Raw genomic sequence first — 23,685 nt, forward strand, 5'->3', positions numbered from 1 at the left:
GCAATGCTTCTCAGGGCCCCTAAAAGTTCTACAATTCGTGTAGGATGACTTTTTTATGTATGACCAATAGGCAAGACTTTGTCACTGAGATTATATATTGTTGTTGTTTAGAGTAAAAAGAACTTTTTGCCAGGTTATGATCAAATTCAAAGGTGTTACTAAGTCTCTATTTATAGCCCACATTTTGAGTGAGAAGCAACGTCCATCATAACTTGACACTATGGTCCCTAAATTTTTGCTGTAAGTCTTCTCTACATCTTTCAAATTGGTTGTTAGCTGTCCCTCTCAAGATTCTGATGTAATTGGCATCCAAATACACTCATTTTCTATTGTAATCTATCTACAGGAACTTGAAATATCCGCCAGCTGATTTCTGGGAGCCCACAGGTATTGCAACATTTATGTGATAATATGGCTCTATTCACTGCATTGATTTAAGCTAAATTGAATGATTGAACTTGAATTATTGAGGTCCTTAAAAAGTTGATGTGGATTGATGCTTTGGACTTGTAGCCTTGTAGGGTGTAGGGGTGGCAATGCCCATTACTTTTATCTGTTATTTGATCCTTTTTTATAAAGTAAATTACTCCTATATTTGATAAGATTCATTTAGATTCCTATAATTTATCAGACTTCTTTATTTTTTTTAAGTCATTTGCCATAATATGCAGAAACTAAGTGATCCATTATATGCATATGCATCCATTTACTTTTCTAGAGAAGACACTGAAATTTTCTGTTCATCTCTGACAACTATTTGAATACCAACTCTCCACCTAAACTTTTTTGGATCAGTTGATTATGTTGTTTGAATGGAATCTTAGGCTGTAGTTTGTTCTTGTATAATGTTTTTCCTATGAGAAATAAGGAGTAACTCTGGATGTAAATTATAGGTTCAATTCTTATTTCAACATAGGTTGAGGATAACTTAATGGCACCTTATTTATCCAAGATATGATGGTAAGGTTCTTTAGGGGACACAGGTTGAGGATAAGGGCATAGGAACCACAAATGTAGCTTTCTTTGAAAAGTTGGAAATGAAGGTGAGGTTGGCCCCAGGACACACCAGCTTCCAATTTATACAGTACTAGAAAGGTCCTTGAATGCTGAAGGTTTGCAGGACCTGGCCTTTGCTAAAGACCTCACAAACATAGGCTGCCATTGTTACTTAGAATTGGGACACTGTACAAACGTATTCATCACTGATGGGGATTCTCACCCTTTTCTTTTCTCCACTCCTTTGTTCCTTCACTACTTGGAATTGGCTGGTTTAGCATGTTTGGCATCTTCTTTTGTTGTGAATAGGTTTTTGAATGTTCATTGGAGTTATGATCTTTCTTTCATTTTATTTAGCCAAACATTTTACTACTTTTATTTTTATTTATTTATTTTTTTTATGGGAGATTATTTTATTTGTGCAATTATATTTTTCAAAGCATAGGTTTGCCTATTTTTGTTGATATGTGATTATGTTGTTGATAAAATTCTTAAGAAAAGTGCTATCTATCTTATTTTCCTATATTTGTTGATGGGAGTGCCTAATGTAGAAATTCTAAGCAGAGTTTTTCTTGAAATTAGGTTTTTATATATACATGTTTTCTTTGGTTTATTTTATTTATTATTATTATTTATTTTAATTTATTAAATAAAAAAAAATCAAACAAAAAATAGTTCTTTAACATAAAGGCTCTAACTAGAGGTGAAATATTTTTAAGGTAAATAACATTTATATATAATCGAGTCTCCTTGTAATTGATTTTTATTTAAATATGGTTTTTAAGAATAAAATTTTTATTCTCTCAAATATTTTGGTTTGATGAAAAATAATAATTATGTATGTAAAATTTATTTTTATGAGTGATGTCAGATGTGTAACTTTAAAAATTTTTACAGCATCGAAAGCATTACTTATTGGAAAAGTTGCTCGAGATGATTATGAGCCATTTAACATTTTGACTTTTGAGTTTTTTTCTTTTTCTTAAAATTTGCAATTACATATATACCCTCCATTCTGAATTTTATACAATATTCTTATATATATATAATAACAAAATTGTGCAAGGGTACAAATGGAAGAAAAAAAAAAATCTTACTTTTCACTTTTTTTTTTAAGGAGTTGACTGCCGTTCTATCCATCAAAGTGATAAGAGGTTAAAAAGCGCATTCTAGAAAGAACCTTTATCCCAACATATCCCCCACATAATCAATGAGGGGCAAAGGAGTGATCGGTTTTTGAATTAGGAACATCCTCTGAACCACACCATGTGAAAGAAGGCATAGAAATCCCCTACGCTATGAAAAAAAGCTCCACATTATCAATCTATATCCACCAATCCATTTCCTTCATGATCTCTTCTTGATTCTGGTGTCTCATTTTGTCACATGAGGACAACTCCTTACCACCCGTTCATGTACCTTATCTTCCCAAAGTTATAGCTCTTCTCTAGAAACTAGAAAAGAAAACAATAGCAACCATGACATTATAACAGACACGTTTGCATTCTTCTCTTCTTTATTTGTTTCACACCTCATTTGACATTTTTACTGATACTACAAACATACAATACAATTTTATCTAGTTTATAACTAAACATAAACATGTCTTTAAGAGGCTGAAACATAGCTAAGTTTAGATCACACTGATTGCGCCGGTGGAGCCCGGAGGGCGAGGCGGGGCGATACTGAGCTCGAGATCAGTTATGTCTTTTGCCGGAGATGTGGCCGTAGACAAGGCCGAGCAATGTGGATGAGATAAGGATAGCTTGAGGAAATCTGGGACGCAGATCGACTTCGTATTGCTTGAAGAAGTCACCTGTTAAATAAAGACTTGAGAATTAGAATTAGTACACAATGAAACAAACAGCATATAATGTTTTGTGACTATATTGTGTGATTGTATCACCATAACATTAGAAGCACTGAAATTTGGTATATCAATGGGATTCATGACAAGTGGTAAGGATGCAGGACATTCAAAAACTTGAGATGTTGTTTGAGTTGCAGGGGATGGCACAATTCCAACCTGTAGATAATCAACAAATTTAGAACACAATAGAATTATAATCAACTTTAGTGTTGTTCGACGTCGCAAGACATACCAAACAGTTCTCCTCCGGCAAAGGATTAGAACTGGTTGCTTCTTTAACTTCATTTGAAGGTTCAGTTGAAGGAGCCTGTTAAGTTCAAGACAATGATTATAACAATGAAGCAAAAATCATCAGAAACACATGGTAAAAGTCGAAGAAGTCGATGTTAGGGAATTACTTTGTCATTTATCACGACATCGAAGAGACTCGATCTTCGTTTCTTTTTGTTAGGATTGTTCTGTCTAAGAAAGTATTTCTGGGCATGACTGGCGACTTGAGTCGGAGTTCGGGTTGTCACAAAGTTCCTTGAGATTCCTCTCCAGTCACCTTTGCCGAGTTTTTCCAGTCCTGTTAAAAACGTTCGGTGTTCTTCTTCGGTCCATGGCACGCCTACATGTAATGTAAGCAATACATACCACATAAAATTTACAGAAATAATACAATCTAATCTGAAACATATAAATGTACAAAATTGCTAATGTGAAGCACATTTTTTTTTTTAAAAAAAAAATTGTTATGATATGAATGATCACATTTGGTCATCAAATATAATGGTCCTTTGTACAAACTAGATAAGGTCATGCATTGACTTGCAACTGAAACAAGATTCAAAGCACTGGTCTTTAATTCATAATTTAAATATGAAAATTAAGGACAAAATAGTCTTAATTCCTCTGACAGCATGAAATTCCCACCAAACAGTGAGTACACATCAAACATCAAACAAAATTCACAATACTTGTCCATGTGTTTCATAATTTTTTACTACAAATTGTAAAGAAATTAGCAACAAAATGGTCTCAAAAACCCTCTGAAATTCAATTCAATGTTTCCAGATTTCCAATTCAAAATCAAACAACAAAAATCTTTAAATAAATTAAAAAAAAAACCCTAAAACATGAAACCCATCCAAACTCCAGCGGATTTCTCAAACGATTTTAAAAGACCCAACAAAAAAATATATATATATTTCTCAAAATCTCGCAAAGAAAAGGAAACAAGAGAAATCAATCGATGAATCACCTCGCTTCCGTTCATTTCCACCTCTCCGTCTCGACGACTGAACAAGTCCACCATCAGAGAGGTATCCTTGCTCCGTTCCACCACTCTCCGCCGGCGCCGGCGCCGCTGCTGCGAGGTTCCCCATGCTGGAGCTCTTCCTCATAACCTCCTCCTCCTCATCCTCCGCCGCATCTCCGACGATCCTCACCCCAAAGAGCTTCAACCCCTTCTCCGCCATGCACGAATCTTGGCGCATCTCTCTCTCTCTCTTTCTCTTGTGAACAACGGAGGCAAAGAGACACAGAGGTTCATGAGAACCGAAAACATCCACCCGTCTTTGTTATATATAGTGGGTTGCTTTCGACAAATGCCATTGGCTTTGTAGTTATTTACGATGAATGCCCTTTATCCTCGTGGGCGTTACACGCGGTCATGACATCATCGCTTGTTATGGTCACCACCCGGTGTGACTTAGCAATGCTCACTAATCTTACTCATTAGTCATTACAAAATAATTACATGTATTTATAATTTTCCTATATATATTTTTTTAATGGTTTTAGAAATAGAAATTTATATTCAAACTAACATGAAAAAAAGAGCTCATAGCTCTAGTTAGTACTTGGGCTTTTTATTACGAAAAACGAGCTCTTCTAAGATGAGAGTCATGTAGTTGAATGATTAATTTTTCAGTTCAAATGCCATGAATCCTCTCGATGTATATAATATTTATCGTTTTTAGAAATATATGAAATATATCAAATTCTAGGGATTGTTTTCAAACTGCATTGTTTATATATAAATTTTGTTATGTAATTATCAAATAGTATATATTTAAAATTATATTTTTTTATTATAATTTTTAGAGATGTGTATTTTTAGTATTCTAATTAAATAAATTTATTAAAAAAAGCTCATAATGAAAAACTATAATAAGAAAAATAAGAAAAAGAAAAGAAGATATCTTTCAAAAAAATAAACATCTATTCATTTATATGCAACTTTTTCCGAAGCATTTATTTATTTACATGAAGTAATACAAAATGTTATGCATAATAAAGGACAATTATAAATAATTTAAAATTATTTAATCCAACTAAGAAGGGGTGGGTAGATGTTCTCTAACAAAATATTAAAATCACCGGAGGTGACACTATCTCAAAGAGCAAATTACACAAATGCCCATGGATGAAACTGACAATGACAAAAAATGCCACCCCTAGTATCAAGGAGGGAGACAAACTTTGGAGGTGTGTGGCCCAACTGTAATTAGCTAATGGTTCCCAATCAAATATATTTCTTATCAAGGCATTGGACGGATAGGATTCTTCCTTGGGACAAGTTGGCCCACCTCACCAACACGGTTCCACCAACTAACTATGGTTAGGGCCATTCTTGTCATTTGATAATTTTTCTTCAAAAACCTTTTGAATTTTCATAACAATTTTAATATTATTTGGTTTTTTTAATATACATATGCACAGAAAATAAGTAAAATGAGTAATCTATGGATGTTTATAATAGCCGTCAAATGGTAATCTAACAGCTATTATCATCGCGCAGCGCGTTTAAATCGCGTTTCTGATGATCAGCGCGTGACGTAAACATGAAATGGTGTATAATCACATATATAATAAATATCAGTTGGATGATGATCCAACAATTATGATTAAATGTTCTTACCTAGATTATCCTTTCATATATATATATATATATATATATATATATATATATATATATATATATATATATATATATATATATATATATATGGTTGAGAATGAAATGATTTATTTTTTAAAAAAATTGTATATATATTGAGTTGAGTTTTTAGTTAAAAGCTTGAGTATTTTTAGTGAGCAACTTGATCATGTGACATTTAACTAGTGTTAAAATAAGACTACATAAAATATGAGCCAATTGATGTTGAACATAGAGACTTTAAAAATATAAATATAAAATAAGTATAAATATAACATATTACCAAATTTTATTAAATATATGTTTGATTAATTAAAGAATGATGACTACACATGTAACTAAATTTTCTCAAAAATAACATGTAAAATATGAAATGATAAGAAATTCAATTATAATCATTGGTGTTTTGGAAATTCCTTTGAAATATCGAGGACATAATAATAATATTATGATTAAAATAGTAAATAAAAACTTTCTTTGAGTTTAATTAAATCTATGGGTTGTGACAAGTTTGAGTACAAATAATGGAGCAAACAAAGTTTTAGAAACAAGTGATGGCATTTCTTATGCTAAATATTATTTTATGCAAGATTTTTTCATTGATTACATGAACTTTGTATACTAACTTTTTAAGGGGACATTGAATGAGACTATCAAGATAAATTAATATAGTGAGAGGTTTTTATAATCACTTTAGAGTACATCATCTTTGTAGTGGATGAATTAAAAATATATTCTCTTTATTTTTATTAAACTATATTTTTTATATCATGTAACCTATAGTACAGTGCATGATGCTGAGATGAGATTCAATGGGTTTTATAATAAATAGATTTTTATGATCAGTATTTTTAATATATATATATATATATATATATTTGAATTCTAAACTAAACTATTTATTTAAATGATTCAAAGCTCTTCCATTTTAATTAACTCTTGTTTAAACTTCAAACAAAAATTTTTAATGCATAATAAAATTATAAACATGAAATAGCAGAGTTTTAAAAAGGTGAGAAATTTATTTTATTATAAATTTATTAAAGGATAATAATTTCTTAATTATAATATAAATATGAAAATAATCGCGTGTCGAGCATCAGTCTGCGTGTGAGGCAGTTGTACTGCTGCGTGAGGTGAGATTCGAGCTGCTTGATTAGTAGAACTGACGATTTATACGAAACGGCAATGCTAATATTCAACCAGGTAGGTGATGGTTGACATTTATTCATCTAATTAAACTGAATAATGGTATTATTATATGTTATTATTATGTTTCACCTTCATATATATATATATATATATATATATATATAATTTTTTTAGGAAATTAGTATTATGGAAATGTACGTGTTAAAAAGGCAAAATAGGTTAAAAAGGCAAGACAAGTGGAAGAATATCCGAAATGTATGTTTGCCATGTTGTTTTCTATAACTTATCTTTTATGGCCATCCAGTTTTGGAAGAACACATACCATTTGTCTGGTTTGCTTAACCTTTTTCTTTTATACATATCTTCTTATCTTATCTTCTCTACCTACCATAAAATGGAATAAAATCAATCCTTGCATGCCTATTTCTATTTTTATTTTAATTTATTTACTAGGATAAGGTGTGATTCTTGTGAAAAGATGTAATACCTATTACCTATGATAATTATGTAACCTTTATTAGTTTATTTTTCTAATGTGGTTGTTAAAAGTTTAGCTGACTTTAAATTTTGATTAAATAAAGACATAGACTTCACTGACTCTGTGGGGATAAGATATATGTTTTAGTTGGGTTTAATATTTGGTCCTATAAGAGTAATAAAAAGTAAGATATGTAAAGCCACCTCAAATACTTATAATATTAACTAAAATGTTTAAATCACATCAAAGGAAAGTGAATAGACTTTTTTATTTAAATAATAGAACATTCATGACAAAACATGATTAACATTAATTCATAATGATAACTACCAATTCTCTTTTTACACCCAATAAAAAGCAGAATAATAAATAAATTAACAGTTAATATCAAAACAAATATTATAATACTTACCTAAACTACAATACATATTTATTAAAAGATCAATACTTTACTTAATAATTTAAATACTGTAATTACCTATATATGAGTTCAACTAGGATGAAATTTATTTCACAGTGTTGGATGATGATGGATGATAATCAAAAGCCAATTTATTATTCGTAATATATAAATATCTATGCGTAATTATCGTGTAAAGATTATTAGTGTAACATGTCGTGTGCGTGCTTGTTTGAGCGCACCTGTGTATGATGATGGATCGTGTTAGGATCAACCTTGAAACTCTCTTTATGAATGATGGGTTGGCTTATATATATATATATATACGTTACTGGTGTGGGTAAGATAAATCATTAAATCCGCAACGGACATTTAGAGTTTATGTTGGGCTCCATGTAAAAGATGAGCTTGCAAGTCAAAACCAAGCCCAATCGTCCATTAGACCTACTTTGGCCCATATGTCATGAGTGAAACGGCCCAGCCCATTTAAGAGCCATGGCTCATTAGCCGTGAGCCGTGAGCTGATGAATTTATAAGTAGTACAACTCTTCTTCACGGCTATAAAAGGCTCTCTTTCTATAAATCTCGATAACCCCTGCGTTTTTTCGGCTTTTCTCGTCGATCGAGAGAAAGAGGGCAGCGGAGGGAACAACAATTCGGATATTGAATCGGAATCACGGCAAACGCCATTAATCACTCATCCAAGGTCAAGGTAAAGTATCCACGTTCAGAAATGGGGGTAATGTATGTTTTGCCTCTTTGAATTTTTTTTCATTTCACTTTCCCTTTTCTATACATGTACTTCTCTGATTTGTTCTGCCTTTTGGGACCTTTGATGGTTTTAGGGGTTGGGGTTTTGATTTTTAGCTAGTTTTTGATTGCTTTATTTGAAAGGATTGGGAAAGATTGAAGCTTGATCTCAGGAACTGGATTATATGTTAGTGCATTTTTTTTATTGCTGGTGTGATCCGTTGGGGTATAGGTTCTTGGGGTAGAAAAGAAGGAACTTTGATCTGTTTAGCTCTTCTCTGACCTGTCGACCTTGTGAAAAGAGCAATGTATGTTTGGCCTCTTGGATTTTTACTCTATTTCTTTTCTATATGTGTGTTTCTGATTGATTTTCCCCCATTTGATGTTTTTGTGGGGTTTGATTTTGATTTTGATTTTTTTTTGGCCAGCTTTTGATAGGTTTGTTTGAAAGGATTGGCAAAGATTTAAGCTTGATTGCGGGCACTGTTTAGAATAATGCATTTTTTTCCATTGTTGGAGTGATCCTTTAGGGCAAAGATAACCGCAAGAATTTTGGTCTATTTTGGTCTACTCTAACGTGTTGACCTTGAGAAATGGGTGGTGTATGTTTTAACTTCTAAGGTTTTTCACTTTTCCTCTTCTTTATCCGTGCTTTGGTTTGATATTTATTGTAGTTTCAACTCATGGTTTGGATTGATTTTTTAGTGTTTGAAAGGATTGGGAAAAGTTTAATATTGATCCTAGGCACCAAGCTGGACTAATGTGGTTACCACCAGTGGTGTTTGATCTGTTAGGGCACTGGATTTTGCAGCCAAAGAAGGAATTTTGATCTATCACCTATCTATTTGTCAGTCCTGATATATTGGTAATGACAATTTTTTTTTGGTCAGATTTTTCCACCTTCCTTTTTTTGTATCTGTGTTTTGGTTTTAGCGTTTGATTGTCGTTTTCGAAAGGATCAGGGAAGGTTGAGCCCTGGTACTTGTTGGATTTCTTATAGTTGTAATGATCTGTTAGGGCGCGAATTCATGCGATAAAACAAATAATTTTGTTTTATCTAGATGTTGTACACATGTTGCTCCGTTTTTCTAGCGTCATACTGTCTTGTTGGAATATGTTGTTAGCCTTTCACCACATTCTGGTGTAGTGGATTCTGCTAGTTGATTGCCTGATTGCCATTTGTAAATTCAATTGCAGTACTGCACCTGTGATTTTGACTTGAAAAATCCTGCTTGATTAGTTACTCAAGTGTTAAATGTGATTTAATGAATGCATTGGGATTCATGGAAACAGAAGAAGTAAAAGGCTTATTTTCTTGATTTTTACACTTAAGACTTGAAGGACGACTGGTAAAAAATCGTGGTATTAAAAGCCACGGGCTTCAAAGCACAAATATTTGGTTAATACACCTTTTAGTTTATATTGTATTTGCTCTTACTCTTATATAGATTATGCACATCATATGCTTTCCATTTTAAGGTTTCTTACTTGGAAATCAAGGTCTCATGATATGTAATGCCCTGGATAGAGTGTTATTTTGTTAATATATCTTGAACCACTCAAAAGAAAAACTCATGGTTTCTGATTTGTGATCATTAAGTGATTCTTTGTATTTGGTTGGGTTTTGTTTTGTTTGTTGCAGAGAGCACATTCTCATTGTGATTTGTTGCTTTGTGATACCTGTTTGTAGTTTTTGAGAGAGAAAAACTTGTATTATGTTTTTCAAAGTTTCAACATTCTAGGAAATTACATTCTGGTTTTATCTGAAAGGTTGTTTTCGTTAAATGAGCACATTTTAAATCAGATCTAATTATGGAAATGGATTGCTATTGGAACTAGGAGGGGGAGGGCTATTTGCTTGTTACTATGAATTTCCTAGTTTCTCAGAGAAAGCACATAATGTGAATAAAATTAAGGAGCTTCTGCCATTAATCGAGATATGGAAATTGTGAATGAGCTGAATCTTCTTACTTAATCGCTTTCTCTGTTTGTCTCCACCATTATCTATTTATCTCGATCGTCTCTTATAAGGAAGGGGTTGGCAATGATTTCCATTATTTAGCTCCTATTTTGTGTTCATTCCCATTCATTTACCTTCCTACTTTGTTTTCTTTTGGATTTTTTTTTTTGATGGAGGATGTAGGGAAGTTGAGAGAAGCGGATAAAGGTACTTTGTCGTCTAGCTTAGCTTTTGGTTGGTGCTAGATTTATTTTTTAATTGCATGCTTGACATTACTGGACAACAATTACATTATCGAGTTTTTCCTAGATTTTTTTTATCCCTTTTGGTTATTGCATCCTCGCCTTTACTAGGCATCGATAAATTATGAAAATTTTGTAGTTTTGATTTTGGAATGGGTCAATTTGGAACCTTTACTTTCATGATGATTTTCCTTGTAAACTATTTCTTTCTTCATGTATGATAATTTTTTTGCTGGAGTTGTGATTTGGTCTTTTTTCTGAAATGGGCAGCGGCGCAGGTCCCTAATGGAAGACAGAATAAGTAGTCTTCCTAGCAATATCATTGGGATCATTCTCATGGATCTTCCTTTAAAGGATGCCGTTAGATCAAGTATTTTATCTAGCAAATGGAGATATGAGTGGAGCACCATTCCGCAACTCGTATTTGATAGACATAGTTTCCCATTGCCTTCACGGCATGCACTTGGTGAAATTGTCGATCAAGTTCTCTTTCTTCACTCTGGCCCTATTGAGAAATTCGCATTTGATGGGTATACTTATGATGACAGCTTCACAAGAGTAGACAGATGGCTAGTCTACCTATCTAGAAATGGTTTGAAGGAGTTGATTCTCAACTTTTGTCCGACCCGGCTCTACCAGTTACCAACGACTCTTTTCAATTGTCAAGCATTGACCTTTTTAGAATTACAAGATTGTGAATTTATTCTTCCTTGCGTCTCCAAGGGCTTCATCAACCTTGCAACTCTGGTTCTTAAAGATATTACCATTTCTGATGAATATTTTGAGAGTTTGATATCCAACTGCCCGCTTCTGAGGAAATTGGTGTTTTCTGATTTCTATGGTTGTTCTCATCTCAAGGTGAATGCACCAAATCTGAAAGAATTGTTTGTGAATGGGTTCTTTGAAGATATAGATCCTAGAAAATACACCATCATTAGGCTACTCTATCTGTTGGCTTGGAGGATGGTGAAGAAGAAGATCATGTGATAATGAAGAAGATTTTCGAGAGGGATGAATTTGCGCGGAAATGGAGAATATCATAATTTATGAGAAATCTCCTCAGCGGTGTTCTGAAAAATTGAGAGATTAGAGTTGCAGACTAACATCGTTCGAGGTAAATAAACTTATCAGTCCGACTTCCCGGTGCATACTTTCCTATGACTAGCTAATTTTTCTCCTCAATTTCTATGGCAGTTTTGTAGCCAAAGGTGCAGCATATTAGAAAAACTTCCGATCTTTACAATTATTTGACTAAATCCATACCTTAGTATGGTCACTTTCATGACCTGAGAGACATAACCTTTGATGATCCTGTTGCTTCTTTTCGTCTCGGTCTTGCGTGACCTTCGAAAATTGAGGGTAAGAACTCGAAACCAATGTATGCTTAATTATTTGAATGCCAGTATATTTCAAGTTTTTTCTTTATTTTTTTTTCATTTTGCAGGCTGATTCTGATGATTCAATGGCGATTGTTCCAGCTGAGAAAGCTTTTGCAGCATGGAGAGCGGATGCTTGAATCAAGTTCAAACTATCTCCGAACTAAGTGAAGCTGGTCGTAAATATGTGGTGAGATTCCTGAATTGGACTTTCATAAAGTTTGTTCTACGTAAATGCTTGCCCGGTGCTGGAGACGTTAAACATAAGAGTAATTACCGATCCTCACGAAGATGCAAGGATTTTCAAGGAAATAATGCGTTTTCGAAGAGCTTCAACCCAAGCTGAAATTATATGCTTGGACTGAGGATGTTTTATTTTCTCAGCTCAGTGTAGATGTAGAAAAGTTAAAAGAAAAAATGTTTAACAGAAAAAGGCTCGAGCTAAACCTTTCCTATGAATCCGATATTTTTGTTATCTTCTGTTCTTTCAAAGGTAGTGTGTTTGGGCAGCTGTTGTTAGTCCTTTCTTTTGCCCTTTGGTTTTGTAAAAGAGAGGTCAATGTTGTGATATGTTTCTCAGGCAACCATGTTGGTGTGTTTGGGGCTTGCTTTCTTTTCATTATAAAAGAAAACATTTTTTATAAGAATAAGGTCAAACATTTAAATTAAATTTTATTTTATTTTATTTAAATTATACATAAAATAAGTGATGTTTTTGAGCTTTTACAGGAACACTTTTCTCTATATAATTTAAATGATTATTTTTCTCTCAAAAGCTCTTATTTTGAATGGCAGGTAAGAAAACAACAGAATTTCAAAAAAATCACTAATAACTAATAACCTCTCCCCTTTATTATTATTATCCTAAAATTCAAAGTTTTGAGAGCAGTTAAATCGAATCCAGCCCAGATGAATTCTTCTTTCACCCCGTGATTAGGAAGAAGAGGAGGGTTTGGGGTTTCTTCCCCTTTATAATTCTTACGATCCTTTTCCACTACGTCTGAATTACATTTGAATTATTAGAGTTTTCTTTTCCTTTTTTTCCTTCAATTTTGTGTGTGTCCATGTCCAGATCCTGGTTTTCTGTTAATAAGGAGAGTTAACAATGTTTGATTTAAGGCTAGCTCAATTGGGAAGGGTTTTTTATCCCAAGCCCCCTCTAAATTAATGTATTTCTTCGTGGTTTGGATTCCAAAGTTCGAAAGTTCGATTAACATATAATGATACTAAATATCAATTTCTTTTTTTTTTTTTTCCTCCTTACACACAGGCTTGTATTGATTATAAATTAACACTTTTATTAATATTTAATTAAAAAACTCATTAGAATTGCAAATATGTAATTTATTATATACTCCTTATTTCTTAAAATATTACGTTTACTAATAAAAGAATATTTTTGGGGGGGTAACATAACGATTTATATTTATATTTGCCTTTCAGATCTTTCTTCAACTTTTAGTTAATGAAATTAACTAAATCAAATTAAAAGCATTGACGTGGATCATTCAAAATTCAGTGGAAAACACATTGGTGTGGGATATTAAAAAAAATCCCAAATTCAAACATTGTAATGATAACAAAAATCAGGGATAACAAATCCCTGATTATAAATTAGATTTGCAACTCAATTTCACATCATCGGATAAAGATGCATATGCTGGATGCTCAATTCTTAGTCAGTACACACACTTATACTCAACCAGGACACACACCCCTACAACATTGACAACACTTATCGCATTTATACAAAATAAAAATAAAATCAAATTGAAAGCTATGCACAAAAACTTTGTTAAATTTCATGAATAAGCGCATCATGGTGCATATTATCAATCAAATAGAAATCATGAGAACCCCCAATAAAGAGGAAATTAAACTATGGTTAACTGCATCAATTGGGTTATATCATCCCCTGTTTACTGTAAGGATTTAATTGAGGTTATATTCACAATTTTTGAGATTACAGCTTTTCATATATTATGCTTGAAACAAGTAAAATTTTACATAAAAGGAACTGAAGGCACAAAATATACACCAGATGAATTTAAACAGAGATGAGGGCAAGCCTTTCCTTTAGGAGTATAAAGTGTAGTATTTCCACAGGAACTGAATGTCCGGCATGCCCCCTACAATACAAAAAAGGGCAATATAATCATAAACAAATTAGTAAGCTAAGTAAGTGAAATAAACCAGTGTAAAACCTCTATGCTTACATGATTTAATCTGATTTCATGTATTGGATGAACCAAAATAAATGTAATTTTCATAGGCATCAGAGTTAAAACCGGGCGGGTTTTAGACCTAGACCTAACAATATTGAGCAAGAAAAAAAAAAATTGATTCAAAATCATGCAAACATGCTTCTAAATGCTGCCCCTGCAGTATGTAACACATTCAGCAAACTTTGACCTGGTGTAAATTTGAAATATGATGACAAAAGGAAACTATTTTCCATATTATTTGGCATGCAAAAAAGAAAGAAAGAAAGAAAGAAAGGTTACCTAAATTTGTGTGCTTGATAACATAAGGGACTGTTATGATTTGGGTTTTAACTTCTCAATGCTTTGTAGCGTTGCCTTCAACAATGTATACTCATGGCGCATCCTCTCCATCCTACTTTCTAACATAAGCATTTCCTCCTTTAGGTAGTTGAAACGTCTCTCCAACCACTCTGCATTCTCTAAATTGTAACTACCAGGGCCGCTTATATAGTTTCCTTCGGTAACTATGCGGACTTCAGGAACTCTTGTCAGTATAACTATGATGCTAACCTGTCAGCAACAAACAGAAACCAAAAAGGAAACTCAGAGCAATTGGAGAAGATCTGAAAATTTAATCAACTTATTAAACTTCAACTTCACTGGAAGTTTATAACAATTTCCATGCACAATATTGCATCTAATACCAGAAAAGTTATTTGAGTGCAGTTTTTAATAAAAAGTATCTTGGTGCATCTAGACTCAGTTTGAGACATTCATCAAAGCTTTTTATTAATGTGTGTTACCAATTGTGACAAACACCACCATCATATGGTTGTTCTCTAATCCCTCCTAAAAATGAATTGAATTGTAGACAAACTTTCTCTACAGTTCTTTCCTAAAGGTCACAAATATCTTTCTTTCCTTAAATTCTTTGACTCACATAATCCAACAGGAGGGGCTTAAGAGAAATAGCTTAGTGGAGCTTCTTAGAGGCTTTCCTTCTTCCATGTGACAGTGTTTTAACTCGAGCACTCTTGTACAAGTTTTGGCTTAGAAAATTCAACTGGACCACAAACCCTAACCCATACCTAGGAGATGATAACAATCAAATCTGCTGGCCATAACTTGGCCATATCTAGACCAACCCTCAGACTAGCCCTTGAATTGAAGACTCCATCCCTTATAAAACCACCAGAAAAGGGAAGATGCTAATGTAGTAATGAATCTTATGCATGGACCAATTTTAATATCAAATGAAACAGAAATTACACAAATAATGGAAAAGAAAACTTCTTGGTTAAAACAAGACAATATGGTTTAAATGCTGCTCAATTGATTGAATGTATATAACGTACCTGCATCAAAATGAGGACTGCAAGAAATGCAGCAGCAATTACGAAGGGAAGAAGACTTTGACTGCCACAATATGAACACAGTGAAGCCCATGCTTCTCTGAAAATGACCAATGCTGATCTCCATTTTTCAAGGTTCACTGTCATTGGGCTTTCACTTTGTGGAGAGATCTTATCAGACACAGTTTCTATGATCTCTTCAAAAATCACATTATGCATTAAATCTCCAGCTGGCTCTGAAGAGCTACCCAATCCAACATTAGTGGAAATTGTGTCTGTTCTCGGAACAGAAATTCCAGGAGTTAGTATATAAAAGGGTAACAAAATCATTCTGAGCCTACACATTTTTCTTTTGCTAATGGATAAGTAAACACTGCACAGATAATACTACAAGATGACAAACCTTCCAGTTTTTACATCTTTCTTCTGCTTCAACAAATCATTTTGCCTGTGTATAATTAACAATCTAAATAAGCTTCCATTCCTTGAAGAAATAGACTCTGGAAAAAAAGAAAATATATTGCAAGCAGCAAAATGGTACATTGTTAATCCAAAGCGCATAAACTTCTCGACATTCATCTTTTGTTGATTGCTCTATTTTGCCTGTGAAAACAGTTGTGCAAGGGGCATTCAAGTATAAGTACAAGTCCATAACTTTCAAAGACTCAAAATTAATCGAATGAGGGATTACAAGAAAAATATTAGATATTTGGAACATAATGAAGGATTTTTGCTATGAACTCAGTTCCTATATTTCTTCATCAAATAAATAAAGAAAATGGCTAAGAAGTGCAAAAATCCCTGATATTTGAGATGGAAAGATGAAAAAAACTAAGGGATTCTTGGTTACTGGTAATTGGGTGGTATCAGACATTAGCATTTCAGATCCTGTCACTCATAAACATAAACAAGAGAAAAGTTGGAGTTACACTTGTAAGTATCAAAAAGACATGAATCAGTGAGTGTAAAAATGGAGCAAACATACCCCTTTAAGGAGAAGTATGCAATCAGAAGCTTATAATCCACTAATTGTGGGAAACTCAGGCAGGCACCCGAATGTGGCAGTGAAGTGCAAAACAGTTGTTCAAGCAGAGTCACTAGGCAGTTTTAAAAGAAACTAGAGGCCTTCATAGTACATAGATAACACCCATCTCTTGTTGAATTCTGGAAGCAGTGCCAGTCAGTTGCATCTAATTTTAAAACCATAACTATGCCAAACATTGCAGCTGTGTTTATTCCTACTTGACTCTTTTGCTTCTAACCTCACACTAAAATCATTACCATATTTCCCTATCAAGAAGTGTGAACAAGAAAAATGTCTTGGTATTCAGTAAATTAATGATGAAATTGCAGGGACACAGCAGGACAAACCTCTAAACATGGTTTTCTTCGAGAATGCCACATTAATATACACACGCAGAATGCAGCCAGTCTCACCGCTGAGTTGCTGCACATCCCATATCCCCTATGCACACACATAAGCACGGCTATATAAAGAACGATACAAAAGAAATACTTTACTAGGTTTAATTGACATTTAATTTTTAAACCAATAAGAAATCAGCAAAATATAAGTGCAGGATAAGCTTTCAAAAGATGTAACTTCGAAGAACAACGAAAATAAATATGCCCAAAGAACATTCAAAGAAGCCAGATATATAACATGGCTAGAAGACTAAAGAGTTACAAATCCTGCAAATCTTGGTCTGATCTTTATAAAACATGACTTTAGCTATACTCGAGACCTAAGTCTTGATCAAAAGGTAACATTTACTAATTATGTGATTATGCCATTTCATACTCCAAAGAAAATGATAACAAATAGAAAAGGGTGATTCAGCGATTTTCTTCGTCAAAAAGAAATTTTAAGGAAAAAAGTTATTTTGACATTTAATGTCCTTCAGTGGTAATCTAGTGTGATTTTCAAGTTGTTCAAAATCCAAAGTTCACAATACAATTTAAACAACTATGTTGTTTTTCATTATTGTCTACATTTTACAATTGCCTCATAAATACATCCTAATTAATTCAATGCTGGCATAGCATAAAACATTAACAATCCATCCAAGTTCGACAAAAAGGTAATGACCTTTCAACTAATGAAAAAAAAAAGATCGTAAAGTGAACACTACTAAATGCATTACAACTGAAATTCACTGAATATATCTAGACAATTATCACAATAATAAAGTTACTTATAGAGCAAAAGAGGCACCTCTACTTTGAAGTAGTCACCATAGGGCACATCACTGATTTGCTGTGATGTCTCAATCACTAAATGGCTGGTGGACAATAGAAGATTTAGCAGTCAAGATATATGCAAACGAAACTGATATTATACAATATTATCACAAAAGACTCTGAACAATAACTGGCATGCAACAAACTAATGAAAACAAACACACAAGTTATCACACCAGAGAACTGAATGCAATTATTATCCATCAACTTTAAAAGTGCATAGGCAAGGAACACAAACGTTAGCATTTTCAGCATCTTAAAAGTAGTAACCAAGAACTCACTTGAAGAAGAAAATAGTCATTGTTGACAGATCATCAATTTATTTTTATTTAGTATACTCTAGAATTTTTAGGGAGTTAGCTTAGGGATATTATTTTATTGCCATATTTTTCTTATGTTCCCGGGATTATTTCCTGATTTCTTACTACCTAATATATGAAAATTTAACCAGATTCTAAGCTTTAGATTAGGATATGTTTTCTTGTATATAACTAGCTCAGAATACTTCAATAATATACATCAGAGGATTTCTTTTCATTCTCTGTTTGCATGGCATTGGATGGGTTAAGGTTCTCTAATCATTATTGGCTAAAACAGCCATGGAGAATGTGACTCTAGAGGGTTCTTTGGAGGTGTCGTCTAGACCTTCTAGGAGTATGTGTTCATTTGTAGTTCCTTCTCCAGGGAAACCCATTCTCTCCAAATAACCCAACAAAAAACGCAATGGAACCAATTTTCTTGACTGGTCTCAGTCAATTATGTTGATAATTTGAGGTAAATGAAAACCTCAGCTCTTCGACAGATGTAAAACAGCACCAAATATTGCATTTGCTGTTAAGTGTAGTCAGCTCAAAGTACATGCATTTTTTCCGTGAGAAAAGCATCTTGAAGCACCAATCAAATCTTTGCAGTATCTAAAATCTAGTCCATGTCAGGGCTTGTTTTTCAAGAAAATGTGCAGGCATTTGTTGATGCAGGGCAGTTTCAGCTCAAGATAGGCGCGTCCACATCAGGTTAGTGTACAATGCTTTTGAGAGCCCTTGCACAGAGAATGTGCAAGACGCTTTGTTCTAAGAGATTGATGAAAGAACTGAGAGTGCCTAGTTATGGGAACTATGAAACTATTCTGTAATAATAATGCAGCAATAAGTATTGCACATAATCAGGTTCATCATGACTGAACAAAACATGTTGAGAAAGACCAACATTATATTAAAGAGAAGATAGAAGACGGTGTGATTTGCATAATCTATATGCTCACCAAACAACAGATTAACTGATGTTCTTAAGAAAAGGCTGCCTAGACAAAGTTTTTGAAGTGGAATGATGAACATCTATTCATCAGCTTAAGGGGGTGTTGCTGTTTTATTAAATATATTCCAAATTTTTAGGAGAAATTTTAAGGATATTGTTTCTTTCCATGTTTTCCTTATTTTCCTGGGATTACTTCCTGATTTCTTGCTACCTAAGTTCTGATAATTACCAGATTGTAAGCTTTACATTGAAATAGCTTTTCTTGTATATAACTAGCTCAGATAACTTCAATAATATACATTAGAAAATCTCTTTCATTCTCCATCTGGTCTCTGTTTAAAGAATCAAGAAAAAGCAGATGGCACACAGTTCACAGTTTCTAGAAGAAACTAGGCAACTCTTCTGTTTTTGAACCCATATGCTACTGCAGAAAGGAATCAATGATTTGCACATTTTAAAAATAATAGACACATTATATATGTGCATCTGATTATATGCAAACAGACTAAAAATACCTAGAAAAATTAAGGTTCAAACATGACATAAATCAAGTTAGCACCATTTTTCTTGCTCTAACAGATGATGAGTCCATGACTATTAATAAAGATTTTGCTCACATCCAATAAGTTGAAACAAGGAGTCAATGCTTGGCAAATTCAGTAAAAATAGAGAAACAATTTATGATCAGTCCATCCAACCATATACAGGTATGTTAAAGAATCATATAGAAAATTGAGTTTTCAAATATATTGCAAAATCAAATTGTCTCTTATTCACGCAAACAAGAATAAGAGGAGAGAGATGACTATAGCATATGTGATATATCTAATAGGTTACTACTGCCCATCTGAGTGAGGACAAAACAGTATCCACTGATTATGAAGATCGATCACAGACAACAAAGACTTCACGTTGAAAACACAAAAGCTTCATTTTTGAAAACATAAGCGAAAGGAGAATGCTTTAATAAAAACTTTGCCCTTATAATTTTAATATATTTATCTATGTTATTATTGACATAGAAAAATTGATCAAGATAAAAAATGTCAAAATAACTAATGATAATACAATGAGAACTTCTATAATGACCACACATCAAATGGAACAAGGATGAACACCATCACCTGCAGAAGAAAAATGACAATTCAAAAACATAAGGCATGATCCAGGCAAAACCAACACATTCTCTTTTGATGGGTGCAAGTAAAATAAATCCCTCTAATCTAAGTCAAGACTAGAGCATATAGTTAACTACAACCAAAGCAAAGCCTCTCAATATTTGTGTTATGTTAAATTGTGAACTATACAAGCATCCACATTACAGGGTTAAACCTCCTGTGTTGACTATATCATTGTAACTCTTGCATTCACTAAGATATAACAGGCTCAGTAGCACAAACAGTCGTCATCTTGATCTTATTACATGGAAAGAATGGAAATAACATTACCTGTTCCTATAGACACGTAAAAACTTTTGGACTCTCCGACCAACATCAAACTTTGCACCTTGAATATAGACGCGTGCCAAAATTAAGGCAACAAAAGTAATCTACGAAATTGAATCAAAACAAGTCAACCTCGGCTTTTGTTTTCAATCACATTTCATAAGATCAACATACCAAGATATATTTTGACTGGATGCAGGAATGATATATCACGAGTATATCTGAACTGTTCATGCTGGTGCCAGAGAGTGTGCTGAAACTCTAAAAGATGATGAAAATATAAACGGGTCAGAATTGATAGAAAATCACCTAGGAAAGCAAACAATTTTGAGAACCACTGCTATGGCCAGATCAGTTACTTCATCTACTTGCCAGGATGACCTCTATTTTCCGGCCTTTCTCATGTGTAATCCAAATCCATTGCTGACTTCAATAGTCATCTTGTTTATTTTATCTCACCTTTTCTCAAACCACAAAATATCTCAAATGCTTCATTCTTTCCTTAGCACAACTCCAACTCTCATTGATTGCTGGAATATAATGCAACCAAAAGGACTCAAAGATAGTAGATTAGCAGTGAGGTGTAATGGGGTTGGAGGAGAATTAAAATGGAACCAAGTGGGAAAGAGGCAGGAGTAATATTTTCTCATTTATTTTATACTAACTCTCGAAATCCCAAAGACAATCTCAGTCATTAAAAAGCAGGCAAACACAAACTGTATAACTAAAATGGAAGCAGAAAAGATAAAGTTTCCTTTTCACTTAAAGGGAGAAAATAAAACTACAGCATATTAATGAACTTTGTCCACCTTTGTTCCTCGCGATCCTCACGGAAGTTCTCAAGAAAACTCATGCAGCATTATTGGAGAAAGAGGCAAAGTACTTCTACGCACACCTATATGAACCATATATTTAGCATTTTGATGATAAAACAAACTAAACACAATAAATCAGAAAGGAAACCACTGCATTACCGAGAACTTTGCCTCCGCAACTAGTGTAAAATATTCCGGTACTGCAGGTTACAAAAATAAAACTTTAAAATTAATATAATCATAAGTTAATTAAAACAACAGGGAGAACTATGCAACAATAATGCAGTCAAACTAGCGGGAACTTATACATCTTTGGAAACCAGCAGTGATGGAAAAACAGTCTGACTATTTCTGATGATGAGAGGACATAGCGCAAAGTGAACTTTACCAATGGGAGCATTCACATCCTCCAACTGGCTGCAGCTCAAGGTTGCCAGTAGATAGACCGTCGCTCAGCCTTTCTCTTCTCCATTTTCTTTGGCTTCAACAAGTCTACTGGGAACAATAATGCCATCTTCGGCCCGCTGGAAGGTAAAGCTCTCACCCAAAATATTAGCATTCATATTCCTGATGCAAAGGCAAGAAATAAATCAATAAAATGGTCGCCATTATAAAATAATTTTGAGTATTTTAACTGACACTAACCCATCTGAGGTCAAGGAGTCAGACAGTAGTGGTGTTGATCCGTCGTAATTTCGATAACAGCAAGGCTATTGTTGAGCTGACATCAGATTTCATATCCTATAGCATAGAATGACATATAAATTATAGCAAGTCTTGTGAAGGAAGTTAATTTAAGAGAAAGTTCATCCACTTGTGAGAAAAATCCTTAAGAATCAGGTATGATGTTAAGATCACAAAATGCAAGGTAAAAATTTCAACTATCCATATGATTTCAGAACAAGCTAAATACTTTATTGATTAGAAGCATAGAAATGACATACATAGATCTCAACATAAGAGGAATCTCATGATGATTTCTTCAAATTAAATGAAATAATTTAGTGTTGCGTCAAATTAAATTGCCTAGAACCCAAATGGGCGGGGACCAATATTTGATAATGAAAAGTACTCAAGATTATTGAACATGAAAAGTAACTCATAATCATAGTTTTGAAACACATACATGGTTCATTCAGAGGAAGACTAGGAAAATTGGCATGGCCTCCGTTGATTCAAAGATGGCCTTAGCATCATTGTCATGTCGCAGGACCATCCTTCCGCTTTACGAGCTTGTAAGCTTTCCATCACGGGACAAGAAAAGAACCAAAGAAGTGCTGCCAATTAAGCCAACAAAAATGAACTCCCACTGATGGTAGAAAACAGAATACAAATGAAAAATGATCAACTTCAGAAAAACCAACTAAATTAAAGGCAAGTTCAGATTTGGTTTTCATCGGTTAAATAAAAGCAGTTGTAAATGTCCAAACTTTCTTGCCTTTTTCCCTCCAGCTAATATTTCTATTGGCGTATTAGGAAAAATCCAGCTGTCTTGGCTTTCATCACACGAGACTTCAAGAAAAGAAATTGTTTTCGCAAATTAAAAGGTGATCACTAGTACATTATATTGGTCACAAAACCGTAAACTACAGGTCATAAGTGTGTGAAAACCAACCAATCAACAATAGTACTCTGGTATTTTAAAGACATTACTAGGATATCAAGTATTAGCCCTCCCTCCTAACTAAACTCCTCAGCTCTGAAAAAAATTCAAGAATAAAAAGGAAGTTATTTTCTATAGTGTCAAAGCATGTAACTAGAATTGAGAAGGAAATTTCTATAGAAGCACATAATGCCAAAATGAGAAAAACATTTCTTTTATTAGACATTTAAGAAGGGCAGCTTTTGCTATTCATATATGCAAAGTATTTAAATACTACATTGTGATATAGAGGTCATTCATTATTAAAATTTGGTTCCGTGTTGCTGCCCCCCATGCAAAAAGTATAAAGAAAGGCCAGTTATAGATTTTTGATAAATTTCAAAAGTATAATTATCACTTATCACACTTGCATTTCCAAAAAGTGGCTTGTAACTTGTAGATATTCAAAATTTCAAACGCATGCTATAATTCTAGACAATTTTTACTCCTTGCTTTAAAATGCAAATGGAGGATATAGTGTATTAAGGTCACTCATACTATGATCAATAACCCACTTTCTCAAAACATAAATAAATAAATAAAATAACATTTTCTATATATGGATATATATTTGGCATTAAATTC

At 33.4% G+C, this 23,685-nt stretch overlaps 3 protein-coding genes across 3 annotated transcripts; 1 reads left to right on the forward strand and 2 right to left on the reverse strand.

The window, feature by feature from the left end:
- Positions 1-2,458: 2,458 nt before the first annotated feature.
- Positions 2,459-4,394, reverse strand: LOC120278690 (transcription factor MYBS2-like). Its single transcript, XM_039285420.1, has 5 exons — positions 4,110-4,394; positions 3,265-3,476; positions 3,099-3,173; positions 2,903-3,022; positions 2,459-2,812 (listed from the first exon to the last, which is right to left on the reverse strand). The coding sequence occupies exons 1-5, from the start codon at positions 4,342-4,344 to the stop codon at positions 2,630-2,632; spliced, it is 825 nt and encodes a 274-aa protein (XP_039141354.1). The 5' UTR covers positions 4,345-4,394; the 3' UTR covers positions 2,459-2,629.
- A 4,008-nt stretch (positions 4,395-8,402) lies between these two features.
- Positions 8,403-12,287, forward strand: LOC120278657 (F-box/FBD/LRR-repeat protein At1g13570-like). Its single transcript, XM_039285387.1, has 5 exons — positions 8,403-8,531; positions 8,998-9,190; positions 9,275-9,434; positions 11,042-11,737; positions 12,216-12,287. The coding sequence occupies exons 4-5, from the start codon at positions 11,057-11,059 to the stop codon at positions 12,285-12,287; spliced, it is 753 nt and encodes a 250-aa protein (XP_039141321.1). The 5' UTR covers positions 8,403-8,531; positions 8,998-9,190; positions 9,275-9,434; positions 11,042-11,056.
- A 1,710-nt stretch (positions 12,288-13,997) lies between these two features.
- Positions 13,998-22,107, reverse strand: LOC120278658 (protein VASCULAR ASSOCIATED DEATH 1, chloroplastic-like). Its single transcript, XM_039285388.1, has 10 exons — positions 22,104-22,107; positions 20,818-20,952; positions 20,647-20,704; positions 17,919-17,985; positions 17,075-17,168; positions 16,245-16,306; positions 16,107-16,116; positions 15,707-15,978; positions 14,652-14,921; positions 13,998-14,276 (listed from the first exon to the last, which is right to left on the reverse strand). Exons 1-9 carry the CDS (start codon positions 22,105-22,107, stop codon positions 14,685-14,687), a joined length of 939 nt encoding a protein of 312 aa, XP_039141322.1. The 3' UTR covers positions 13,998-14,276; positions 14,652-14,684.
- Between the last annotated feature and the right edge of the window lie 1,578 nt (positions 22,108-23,685).

Source organism: Dioscorea cayenensis, chromosome 16 (genome assembly GCF_009730915.1).
Source record: "Dioscorea cayenensis subsp. rotundata cultivar TDr96_F1 chromosome 16, TDr96_F1_v2_PseudoChromosome.rev07_lg8_w22 25.fasta, whole genome shotgun sequence".
NCBI lineage: Eukaryota > Viridiplantae > Streptophyta > Magnoliopsida > Dioscoreales > Dioscoreaceae > Dioscorea > Dioscorea cayenensis.

Excerpts from the sequence above, each read along its gene's own strand:
- LOC120278690 (XM_039285420.1), bottom strand. The coding sequence starts at position 4,344 with ATGCGCCAAGATTCGTGCATGGCGGAGAAGGGGTTGAAGCTCTTTGGG. Across the intron at positions 3,023-3,098 it reads TGCCGGAGGAGAACTGTTTG|GTTGGAATTGTGCCATCCCC; the intron begins GTATGTCTTGCG and ends GATTATCTACAG. Across the intron at positions 2,813-2,902 it reads TCAGTGCTTCTAATGTTATG|GTGACTTCTTCAAGCAATAC; the intron begins GTGATACAATCA and ends TTTATTTAACAG.
- LOC120278657 (XM_039285387.1), top strand. The coding sequence starts at position 11,057 with ATGGAAGACAGAATAAGTAGTCTTCCTAGCAATATCATTGGGATCATT. Across the intron at positions 11,738-12,215 it reads ATCTGTTGGCTTGGAGGATG|GCTGATTCTGATGATTCAAT; the intron begins GTGAAGAAGAAG and ends TTCATTTTGCAG.
- LOC120278658 (XM_039285388.1), bottom strand. Across the intron at positions 17,169-17,918 it reads GTGACTACTTCAAAGTAGAG|GGGATATGGGATGTGCAGCA; the intron begins GTGCCTCTTTTG and ends GTGTGTGCATAG. Across the intron at positions 16,307-17,074 it reads GAAGAAAACCATGTTTAGAG|GCAAAATAGAGCAATCAACA; the intron begins GTTTGTCCTGCT and ends CTGTTTTCACAG.